This window comes from Corythoichthys intestinalis, chromosome 16, assembly GCF_030265065.1.
Source record: "Corythoichthys intestinalis isolate RoL2023-P3 chromosome 16, ASM3026506v1, whole genome shotgun sequence".
NCBI lineage: Eukaryota > Metazoa > Chordata > Actinopteri > Syngnathiformes > Syngnathidae > Corythoichthys > Corythoichthys intestinalis.
In genome coordinates this window covers 5,076,275-5,088,372 of record NC_080410.1, presented here as the reverse complement: position 1 = coordinate 5,088,372, position 12,098 = coordinate 5,076,275, and the positions used below count along the sequence as shown (strand labels likewise).

Below are 12,098 nucleotides of genomic sequence, written 5' to 3'. Positions count from 1 at the left end.
CAGCGGACCGCCTGTTCTGCTGTTGTCACGATGCTGAAATTCTCAACTCGAAATCGATACTCAAAAAATACTCCAAAGCATTTTCCATACTACATAAATGGAAATTATCATTTTTTAAAAACTCTTTCAGTGCCATTGAAGATGATAGACTTCATATCACGTGGCGTCCCATCATCTTGCTCCTGTGAATAACCAACCCTCCCAATTCATATGGATTGGACGTCAGCTAGGGAAAAATTCATTTAAATGCACAGCAGAAGGATGATTGGGCGCCACGTGATTGGGCGTCTATCATCGTCACTGGCAATAAAAGAGATAAATTATCGGCCGCCATTAATGGGACTAAATGTCCAATCCATTTGAAGTCGGAGGGAGGGCAGAGAATGGAGGAGTGTTCCACCCTCTCCATGGATGTCTACTCGTGATAAACAGCAGAAGGATTACTGGATGTTGATCATTGTTAATGGGACTGAAAAAGTTAACTAATTGGCTGAAATAGATGTCCGATCCATTTTGACTGGGCGGTCTGACAGCGATCGATGCCGTGATAATTAAGGTCTTATGGCGTTATTAGGGTATTATGTCCCGATCCCATCATATTTGTGTTTTTCTGCTTCATGCTCGCCACAGCCTCTCACCCTCCTACCTGCTGTGCAGTGCAGCCAAACAGTCCAGCTTACGTTTGGTGCTTAAAGTTACCGAATATTGACAGTTTTGTAGCTTTGGTCTTGCCAGAGAAGCTTGGTAGCTCGACGATGAAAGGCACAAATGTTTCAGTCCTCGTTAAACTTGCATAAGTGTGCTGTGGCAACTCATTGTGTAAGTGAGAGGCTGTTCTCTGCAATGTGAGTGAATTTGAGTGAACTCACTCAATGAAGCATTTAATAAAGACAGGCATTTTTCTACGTTATCCTTGTTTAAAAAGAATTCACATTATGAAGGCGGCACGGTGGAAAAGTAACATTTTTGGAACAAGAATTGTTTTGGGGGGTTTTTTGGTATCGGATCGGGACTTGGATCGGCAGATTCTCAAAATCAGGGGACTCGGAATCGGGTGAAAAATAATGCGACCGAGACATCCCTACCCCAATAGCAGGCTACTGCGTGTCGGATCCGGCCTCAGGTCGCCAGAGCCGCATGGCAAGCACTATGACAGTCCAAATAATAGGTTACGCACTGTTCCGCGGTGGACCTTGCAGACCGGACGTGCTCAGACTCCCGCTTAACGTCAGTGCGCCAAATGCGGCCCGGATCAGCAAAATGACAGTTTTGCCTTAATTGTCGCCTTGATTGCACAGATGGGTGAGCCTGGGACCAGGTTACTTAAACCGTTCCTTGGCCTCACATCATTGCCAGACCAACAACTCAATTACAGGTATGTGACTTTCAGATAACAAAGAATCTTGTAATCCTGATACTGAGCTCATTTTTGTGTTCCCCCCCCCCAGATCCTGTACTGCTTGCCTGGCAAAATGCCTGCCTGCCTGTTCACCTGTTTTATCATCAAATTGTCCACCGGATTCTTCGGACACTATCTAACAATCCCTCTCATCGTCAATGAAATTAGGTTCCCTGTTACCCCAGAACCCTAACAAAATACAATATGTTGTTTACAGTCTAAAAAAGTGTCATCTTTAATGTTGAGTTGCTTGTTCCAATTAAAATATTTTGTGAAAAAACAATGTTATATTGTTGTTGTATGTTGCATTAATATGTTTGCATTAATAAATGGCATGAAAAAGAAGTGCTGCCATTATTGCTTTAATAAACACATTTAATTTGCAATAAAAACACATTAAAGTATGATACATTGAACAAAATGGACCCCAAATTTAATAATGAAAACGGTTCTGATACAAATCCGGCCCAAATGTGTGCCATATCCGGGCCATACATCAATGTAGTGTCTGCTACTTTGGACCACTTATGGCCCAAAACTGTTGCCGATCCAGGAAGTGACTCCTTACTGAGTTAGGGCCATTGTTCAAAAAGACACTGGGGCTGTTTTACGAATTTGGGCCAGAATTTGCAGTACATCTAGCCCATCTCCGCTCCCTTGAACGAGTATATTTAACATCCATAGCTGCCAATGTCAGTGAATGGCAAGTGTGTCCTGGTCAGACTTTTTGGGGAAATTAAAGACAAAAAAATTATTTAACCCTATATAGACCTGCATTACGCATATGTGGAAATCACATTTTGTGTTATTTAGTGTGGCTACATGACCCACAATGTCTTGTACAGTTCTCTATTATAATTAGAATTTTGTCGTAATTATCGTTAATGGGTTAGGGTTAAAATGCTAATAAAGACTAACTTAATACAAGTTAGAATTAAATCAGAAACACACTCTGGTTATGGCCCACAATAACAATATACATTTTTTTATTTTGTTAAATTTCATAGTATTTAACTCTTTGCCCGTCATTCACAAGGATAGACATCCAGACCAAGAACTGGATGTACGTTAATGCTAGTTTTTCATTGCCATTGATGACACTAGATGTCCAATTCATTTTGACTCCCAGTCCAAATGGATTGGACATCCAATGTCGTCAATGGCAACCAATGAGTCCCCAATAAAGGGTTAAGTATTCTTTTTTCTTCCATGCTTTCTTGCATTTAGTGCTATTCTGTACATTGGAACGTGAACGTGTTTTACTGTGAAGATATTGCAGCTGGCAGACTTTAGCTTTCCTTCTCCAGGATAGTACCTTTGAAGGACTATATTAGTTTACCTGTGCAGTGTCCCAATAGATCAGTGAAAGCAAAAAACAGATGTGCTCTCCAATCTGCCATCTTGCATCAAGTCTTGTCTGAACAATACCATTATTAATCTACCCAGGATAATGTATGCAGTAAGAGCGCAACCTATCATTTTTCATTCGAGAACAATGAAAAGTCATTCCTTATAATCATCACAGAAGAAAAATATGCCTATGTCTTCAAAAGATTGTTTTCTCTAAAAGAGCTACAGAAACTCAAACTTTGAAGTTTGTTTCATGTTTATCTGTTGTCAGATTATCACAGATTACTGTAAATGGTAATCTGTTCAATGGTATATGCAGGAGCACAGAAAAATGAAACAAGGTTGGGTTTTAGTCCTTAAGGACAGCGCCTTAAAGTGCCTATGACAGCAAAAAGAAAGTTTATTTCATATTTCATGTGGTATTTTATGCTCCCGAATTAAATGGACCGCTTGGATGTGTGTGTAAGCGATCGTTTTATTAATTCAATTTTATGAATCCCGCTCCATGAAAATGAGTGACTTCCGGCTCCAGTCTCGGGTTGAGGACGAATGCGAATGTGACGCCACCTGGGTCAGCATCTCACAATACAGCATTGCTTTATAACATGCAGATGGACTGCGAATTCATCTGATTTTGCGGATTAATTTGTTTATTTTTCACATCACGCCAGCCAAATGTGCTGCAAGGTTTGGTTGCTGCACCAGGGAGGTGTGTGTGAGCCTTTTTGGGTTTCAAAAAGTTCACGTTCACCCCGAGATTGGCCAAGACAAGTCCGACAACCGTGGAATCATTGGACTTACGAGGCAGTGATTAAACTATGTGTTTTGTATTATGTCAAATACTGGGATCATGGCAACGATGGTTTGCATTTTGTGGCTGACAATACTCCTTGCCGCCCCTCCCCCCGTCCTCTTCCGTGCCCGCCGGGAGAGTGCTACAGGCTGCTTATGCTTGTGCGGTTGTCGGTCGTGTGCCTGGCAATAGACCACTATACTCGGGTTGGGCTCGGGCAGCTACGCGCTCCTCTGATGTCGGCCGATTTGTCCGGCGGTCATTCTCCAGCTGCTTCCCCGGCATAGAGCTCTCCTGCCCGCAGCAAGGGAACGACGAGCTGTAACTTGCTCGCCGCCGGCAGGATGGGGGGCTGGGGATTTGCTGAGCAGTGAAGACAATTAACAACCCCGCTGCTGTGTGAATTGATCCGGGGTAGTTTTGGTGATTTTTCGCTTCGAACGGTGAGAATAAGACTTTGAAACGCCGCTCGGTTTGGGTTAGCATGTCGGCTAGCTGTCACGACTCTTGCTTTGTTTACGCTCTCCGAAGCTGGGGCAGGGAAATGACAAAAGCCGGACTAACTCTAGTGGCATAAAATATCGTTTCAGAGGTGCAAGAAATCAACAGTTTTGACCATTATGCAGTAATTTTGCCATGTCGTACTGAATAAATGCACAAGTATTTCATATTCCATTTAGCACAAGACTGTCATTTGTCATGACCATACCATTTATAAAGCAATTGGAGAAAAATACGTAGATAAAAAGAATATGCTGTAAAAATATTGGCGTAGAGAGATTGAAACAATTACATTTTGCTGCTCTCTTCGTCGCATTTCCTCATTCTGAATAATTCCCCCTCAATGGGCTGAATTCTAAATCAGGTGAAAACTTAACCCTGCCTTCGTCATCCTCCAGCTGGAGACGCTAGAGCGCTATAATGACAGGCAGGGGCTAAACGGCAGATTAAGAGACTAATTTCTCATCATCTACGCTTTGCCAAATTGTTGTGTATAGTCAAATCGTATCAAAATATGATTCTAATTCATATAATAATGCTATTTAAGATTTTTTTATGCTGTCACAGGCACTTAAATACGCGTTTCGTCCGTCACTTAACTCTTCAAGTGCCATTAATGATAGTAGACGTCCAATCACGTGCTCTTTCATCCTTCTACTGTGAATTTAAATGAGTTCATCACAAGTACACATCCAATCCATTTGAAGTGGGAGGCTGACAAACCAGCCCATCACTTTCAAATAGATTGGACATCTACTGTAGCACTGTAAATCGTGAGTTACAATAATTAATGAATTTCAATGGCATTGAAGGAGTTAATAAAGTGCATTAAAAATATGTTGATACCGAGCAAGGAAGGATAAAACTTGAGACACACTAAAAATGAATTTTTGTCAAGTTGGCGTATGTATCGTTCCTCCAATAAAAACAATAAAAATATAAATAAAACACAGAGTAGTTAACTCCTTGGCTGCCATTTACGGTACTAGACATCCAATCTATTTTGACAGGGAACGGCTGGCAAAATTAATTTTAAAACTCTGAAAATGAGTTTATCTCTAGTAGACGCACAATCCCTTTGAAGCAAAAGAATGAACGTTTGCCAAAAGCAGCCAGTGAGTTGAATGAATAATTGAGAAAGTTGCATTAATTAATTGAACTCACCATCGAACCCACATGCCCACTTTCTCCTTTCTCGCCTGACAGTCCTGGCATTCCCTGCACACAAGGACAGGGATTTAGATGATTTCATATTAACGATCCGATAATGAATTCATCATCTGCTAGGTCGTCCTACTGACCTGTAGGCCGGCAGCACCAGTTGCTCCCTTAAAACCTCTCAGTCCTTCATCTCCTTTGACGCCGTTCATTCCCTGCTGCCCACGAGGACCTGGCTCACCATCTGCCCCCTGAAACACGAAAAGGATCAATGCTGTGAAATAAATCAAAGGATCCCTCACAAGTAGTGTGTTAGGTTTTGTGTTGATTCCCTCCTAGTGTGTCCTTGTAATTGCCATTGATTTCACCTGGTGTACCGCTCCTTGTGTATCCTCCAATCTGCGTCCACCTGTGTCACCCATCTGTTCCTCATTGTCTCGTTACCCTTTGTCTGCGTGTGTATATAAGCTCCCAGTTTCTTTTCAGTCCTTGTTGCATCATCGTCAACGTCCACGTCAATGGTCTGGTCAGCATTATTCCAAGCCCTCGTGTTCCGTGTGAGTTTTTGAAAAGCAGTCTTTTGTTAGTGATAGTTTTGTTTGCCTCAGTGCTATCTTTTGATTACCACAGCCTTTGTTTTGTACTTTGTTTTTAGATGGCTTTAATTAAATCATTTTTGCACCGCACCTCCCTTGCCTTTTTTTGTTTCCCTGCAATTGGGTCCACACAACCTGCCTGCCTTCCCGCGTTTTCCTGACATAGTGTTGCACTGATACTAGAATAGAAAACGATTCTGAATTAAAATGGCGTCACCGGTATCGGGAGTACAAGGGAATAATGTGCTGATGCTGTGAAATACGTACTTTTTTGAGATCTGGTTTCCAACACTGATTGCCCTACCTAATATGGCCGCCGGCTACGCACGCCAAAAAACAAAAAAATTTGTCGACCCAAGACAATGATGGACGTCCAATTGCGTGTAGTCCAATGCTCCTTCTGAGTGACTTTATCACTAATAGTTTGCTGCAAACCCTCCCACTTCAAATGGATTGGACGTCTAGCACAGCTAGAGTTGCCAACCGTCCCTTGAAAAACAGAATCGTCTGGTATTGAGAAGCACAAGTATGCGGCCCGTATTGAGCTTTCAAGGGACACGCTTTGTCCCTTATTATCATGAAACTAAAAAATAAAGGTAGTCCCAAGTTACGAACAAGTTATTTTCCTACGCTGGCGACGTAACCTGAAATTTGGCGTAAGTCACAATTAACCCTATAATACCCCTAATTACGCCCTAAGTCTCAAAATAACTATCCAAAAACGTACTGTACGTCATTGTACCGTCTTTGCCAAGATGTTGATGCTAAGCTCCGAAATGATGTCAGACACCCATGTGGTTTGCTAATTTAATTCAGCTGCTCATGACATCAACACTTGCAGAATGAAACTAAAATAAAAAAAAACATAAATATTAAAAAATATTAAATGTTTCATCTTCAATAACAGTGATACAGCAATAACAATCCACACAAAAAATTAGCATGTATCAGTTAGCGTCCACACAATATCAAAAACAATCACATAAGTTCGCCCCAAGTATTCGAGCACAATTGAAAATGCACGATAACCAGTACAAAAGGTGTTATAAACAAGTGTTGCCTCTGTGAATGCTTCACAAGCAACAAATGTCCGCGCAGGCTTAAAGCTGCATCGTTACCCTCTCTCTCACACTCGGCTGCGAGACTTCATATGAGCAAATGCGCTCTTCCTCGTGTGTGCGCGTGCCCTCTTCTTCGTGTGCGCAAGCATGTTCTTCATGTGTACATGTGCTCTTAGGCTACTTTTATACTAGGACAGATAATTTCCTCCAGGGTATTTTGCCGAGTAATTCTATACCTCTCCGCACTGCGTTCAAGGTGCGTTTAAGGACCCCCGCTTCTGCAGGGTACGCCGACATTCGAGTAAACCACGCATGCATAGAAAGGACCGGCCTCATGTGTTGCGTCATCGCCCGGAAGTTTGGAGCAGACATTTTCCAAGATGGCACCGCCCATATTTCGCTCAGGAAACTGTTTATACTTTTTCAAAATTATCTGCACAGTAATAAAGCCAATGAATAAATAGCAGATGCTTTTAAATTGCTAAAATAATGTTTTTAAAAAATCAGTTGAGAAATTAAATAGTTATGCAATGATTTTGATGGGAACGTCACCCCTACCGGCATAGCTGCCCTATTGTCATTTTGGAAAGGACAATGAAAAGTGTTTTAATGCTTCTGCTGTGAATTTAAATGAGTTTATCACTCGGATACGCCCAATCCATTTGAAGTGGGAGGGTGTTCATTCGCTGCCACCCTCCCCTTCAAATGGATTGGACGTATAGTGCCATCAATGGCAGCCAATGAGTTAAGCAGTGTCTTACCAGGCCATGATAGCACTTACTTTACTTTCAAATGAGTGTGCAGTAATTTCATATTTTTAAAAAATTGTATATAGTGTAATTTTCGGACGATAAGGCGCACCTGACTATAAGCCGCCATACACCAAATTTGACACAAAAACGGCATTTGTTCATAGATAAGCCGCACCGAACTATAAGCCGCTGCTGTTCTCACTGTATTTTGGGATATTTACACCAAAAGATTTTAACTGGTAACACTGTATTTGACAGCGGCATCATTGACTGTCATAAGACCAAATGAATCACCATGAATTGGCTGCAAAGCTTCAATGCTTCAAGAAGCTTCATTTAGCCGTCACTGCTCCCTTGGGGGAGACAGTCAACTTCTGCTGCCACCTTCTGTCAACACTGTCATCTAACATGCCTCCTAGCATGCATTGCAGCACTACAGATGAAAATAACAATAAAAATTCATGTTCTGTGCTAATTATTTCTTTAGCTACTGTTCCAGTTGTTTCATTAATTACTAGTTAGGGTATTTGGTAACACTTTCTTTGACAGTAGCAGCATAAGACTGTCATAAGATCAAATGAATCACCTTGAAGCTTTGAACCAATTGGCTGCAAAGCTTCAATGCTTCAAGAAGTTTCATTTGGCCGTCATGCTCCCTTCGGGGACACAGTCAACTTCTGCTGCCACCTGCTGTCAACACTGTTGTCGTCTAACATGCCTCCTAGCATGCATTGCAGCGCTACAGATGCAACAGATGCAAATAACAATCAAAATTCATGTTCTGTGCTAATTATTTCTTCAGTTACTTTTCCAGTTGTTTCATCAATTGCTAGTTATGGTATTTGGTAACACTTTCTTTGACAGTAGCGCCATAAGAGTGTCATAAGACCATCATATTTATGAAATGACACTGCCATGAGCATTAATGAATGCTTATGATCGATGTCATTTTGTGTCATCTGGCAAATTACCTCAATTTTGAATGGATGTCATAGATCCGAGCTGGACATAAATAAGTTAGTGACATAATTTGCAAGATGACAGTCTTATGACACCGCTGTCAAATAAAGTGTTACCTATTAACCCAAATAAATCAACATTTTCAAGAAACGTATCAGTAAGTACCACACAAACATGTTACTAGATGCACGGCATGCATTGAGATCGCTTACAGTCAGTCCTGGTTGTCCCGCAGGTCCTTGAATTCCAATAGGTCCTGGAGGTCCCTTAAAAGCAGAGCGACTGTTAAATACTTTCGCTGAAGACATGATTAAATGCCATCTGCTCATTATACCGGCAGGGTGCATTGTACAGGCAAACTGTTATCATAATGAATTATCCCAAACCAATTATGAGCCAGGATGTCCTCTGCCTCCCACTGATGCAAGTCACTTGCATAATACTGAGATTACTGAAATGAATTCATACTCACTGCTTCTCCTTTGTCTCCTTTGCTTCCCTTTTGGCCTGGTCCTCCTGTCTCACCCTGAGGAGACAAATGTACAGACCTTCAAGCGACCGAGTGTGGTCATACGACGAGAGTAATAGGACCACACAAAGACAAAAACCAACCAGAATAAATACATCATAATAAAGTCGTAATATTACGAGAAAATAGTCATAATAATACTAGAGTAAAATCGCGTTAAAATATTATGACATTATAGTCGTAATATTATGAGATTAAAGTCTTAAAGTCTCCCCGTCGCGTCAGGAGGTACTTTACTGAATTTGATAGATTTGTACTTCGCTGAGCCACAACTCATAGTCCTTTTCTATGTAAAATGAACCACATGAACACAATTTTAATCCCATTTCGCTGTTGGCCTGGAAGCCAGCGTCAGTAACCGGAAGAGCTATCATCAAGGCAGGCTTTTCATCCGTTTAGTTTCATTGCTGTGGCGACCAGTGTTTTAGTTGTTTTTCCATTAAATTAAATTGATTTAATTATGAAAATTAGAGATGTGATCGAAAATTTGCCAAAAACTTTCAGCTGCAAATTGTTAAAATTGCATTTTGGTTCACGGTCAAAACATGGCGAGAAGCAACATACAGGCCACTACTGGCTCACAGCCAGTATGAAGCGGTTTGGAAGTATTTTGAGGTATCAGAGAAATGCAGTGATCTCTTGTTTTTCGTGGTTAATTGATTATAATTTGATGTAGATGTGCCAAAAGATCAAGGACTCAAGATTTACCCCGCTTATCTGAGGTCAGGTCGCTAGGGTAGCAGCTTCAGCAGGGAAGCCCAGACTTCCCTCTCCCCAGCCACTTCATCCAGTGCTTCTTGGGGGGATCCCAACGTGTTCCCAGGCCAGCCGAGAGACATAGTCTCCCCAATATGTCCTGGGTCAGCCCTGCGGCCTCCTCCTACATGCCCGGAACACCTCAACAGGTAGGCGCCCCAGAGGCATCTTAAACAGATGCCCGAGCCACCTCATCAGGCTCTTCTCGATGCAGAGGAGCAGCGGCTCTCCTCCGACCCCCTTCACATGACCAAGCTTCTCACCTGATCTCTAAAGGAGAGCCCGGACACACTCCAGAGGAAACTCATTTTGGTCACTTGTTTCCAGGATCTTGTTTTTTCGGTTATGACCCACAGCTTGTGACCACAGGTGAGGGTAGGAACATAGATTGACTTCGGCTCAGCTCCCTCTTTTACCACGACGGACCAATGCAGAGTCCGCATCATTGCAAATGCGGCACCAATTCGCCTGTCGATCTCCCGTTCTATTTTTCTGTCACTTGGGAAAGGATCTTATCCCTGACCCGGGGAGGACATTCCACCTTTTCCCGACTAAGGACCCTGGTTCTGGATTTGGAGGTGCTAATTCTCATCCCGACCGCTTCACACTCGGCTGCGAACCCTTCCAGTGAGAGTTGAAGGTCACAGCTTGATGAAGTCAACAACACTACATCATCTGCGAAAAAGCAGAGAGGCAATATTGAGGCCACCGGACCGGACCCCATCAACGCTTTGGCTGCGCCTAGATATTCTATCCATCAAAGTTATGAACAGAACTGGTGACATAGGGCAGCCTTGGGGGAGTCCAACCCTTACTGGAAACGGATCCGACTTAAAACCCGGACCAAACTCTGACACCGGTCATACAGGACCCCCCGTATCAGGCATTCCGATACCCCATATTCCCAGAGCACCCCCCCACAGGACTCCCCTGGGGACACGGTCGAACGCCTTCTCCAAGTTCACAAAACACATGTAGACTGGTTGGGTAAAACTCCCATGACCCCCCGTGAACACTGCTGAGGGTATAGAGCTGATCCACTGTTCGGCGGCCAGGAAGAAAACCACACTACTCTTCCAGAATCCGAGATTCAACTTCCCGACTGACTCTCCTCTCCAGTACCCCTGAGTACACCTTCCCAGGGAGTGTGATCCCACACTCACACTGAGAATTTCACAGCTGAATAATTATCGGACGCCACATGATTGGATATCTGTCATCATAAATTGCACTGTAAATGTAATTCTTCCAGGGACAAAATTGGAGAGGATTGTTACCAAAAAAGACTTTCAAGATACCACATTAGTGATGAGTCAGTACCCCTCAAAAAGCAAGTTAAATACCTTGTCTCCGTCTTCTCCTGGAGGCCCAGGTGGTCCCCCAGATCCTGGCAGTCCGACAGGTCCTTGTTCCCCGTCATGCCCGGCCGGCCCAGCAAGTCCTTTCTCTCCCTTATAAACAAAAATCATGGTTATCCTCACACATCGACTCAGATTTGGAATGTTTCACGTCTCACTGGTTCGCCTTTCTCTCCCAAAGGCCCAGCAGGGCCTACACTTCCGGGCCGCCCTGGCTGGCCAATAGCACCCACTGCCCCAGCGGGTCCTCTTTCTCCTGTTGCACCCTGGGAGAAAAATTGATTTATTCATCATAGAGGCTTTTCTTTCTAACGCGCTACCATTTACTTTAGAGCAGGGATTTCAAACTGAGGGCTATTATGTCGGTTTATGTTATGTTATGTATGTTTGGTAGAACAATATGTCTAAATGCTGTCATAGCAGTTTCATGGCGCATTAAGCCCCCGAACTATTTTTAATTTGTCCGTTTTACCCTGGAGACCCCCGTTTACAGACAACGCACAACCGCTTTTGATTCAACCCAGCCATAAAAAGAAGTAATTATATTTAATATTTGAAATGTCTATCATTTTTACCTTCAAATCATTCATTGATGTCTAATATTTAGTTAAAAAAAACAACTTTATACAATTATTCACTCGCATATTCTAAACTTTTAAACAAATTACTGTACATCATAGTGAAAAAAATAGTGTCTGCAAATAAGTCACGGATATCTACCTCACAACCAGTGTTGTCACAGATTATTTGAAAAAGGAATTTAATCACTGATTACTGATTACTCCTCAAAAAAAGTAATCTAGTTACTTTACTGATTACTTTATTGTCAAAGTAACTAAGTTACTTTAAAAGTAATTTATTAGTTACTTTCCCCCAATTTTTCTC

At 42.4% G+C, this 12,098-nt stretch overlaps 1 protein-coding gene across 2 annotated transcripts in view; it reads right to left on the bottom strand.

Annotated features, from left to right (window-relative positions):
- col5a3a (collagen, type V, alpha 3a) overlaps positions 1–12,098 on the bottom strand; it is a 212,692-nt gene that overhangs the window by 49,643 nt on the left and 150,951 nt on the right. For both annotated transcript variants that reach the window (XM_057861461.1, XM_057861463.1), the window contains exons 42-47: positions 11,372–11,479; positions 11,199–11,306; positions 9,043–9,096; positions 8,783–8,836; positions 5,345–5,452; positions 5,208–5,261 (exon numbers count right to left, since the gene is read on the bottom strand). In XM_057861461.1, coding sequence (XP_057717444.1) covers positions 5,208–5,261; positions 5,345–5,452; positions 8,783–8,836; positions 9,043–9,096; positions 11,199–11,306; positions 11,372–11,479 — 486 coding nt within the window. The remainder of the gene's footprint in view (positions 1–5,207; positions 5,262–5,344; positions 5,453–8,782; positions 8,837–9,042; positions 9,097–11,198; positions 11,307–11,371; positions 11,480–12,098) is intronic.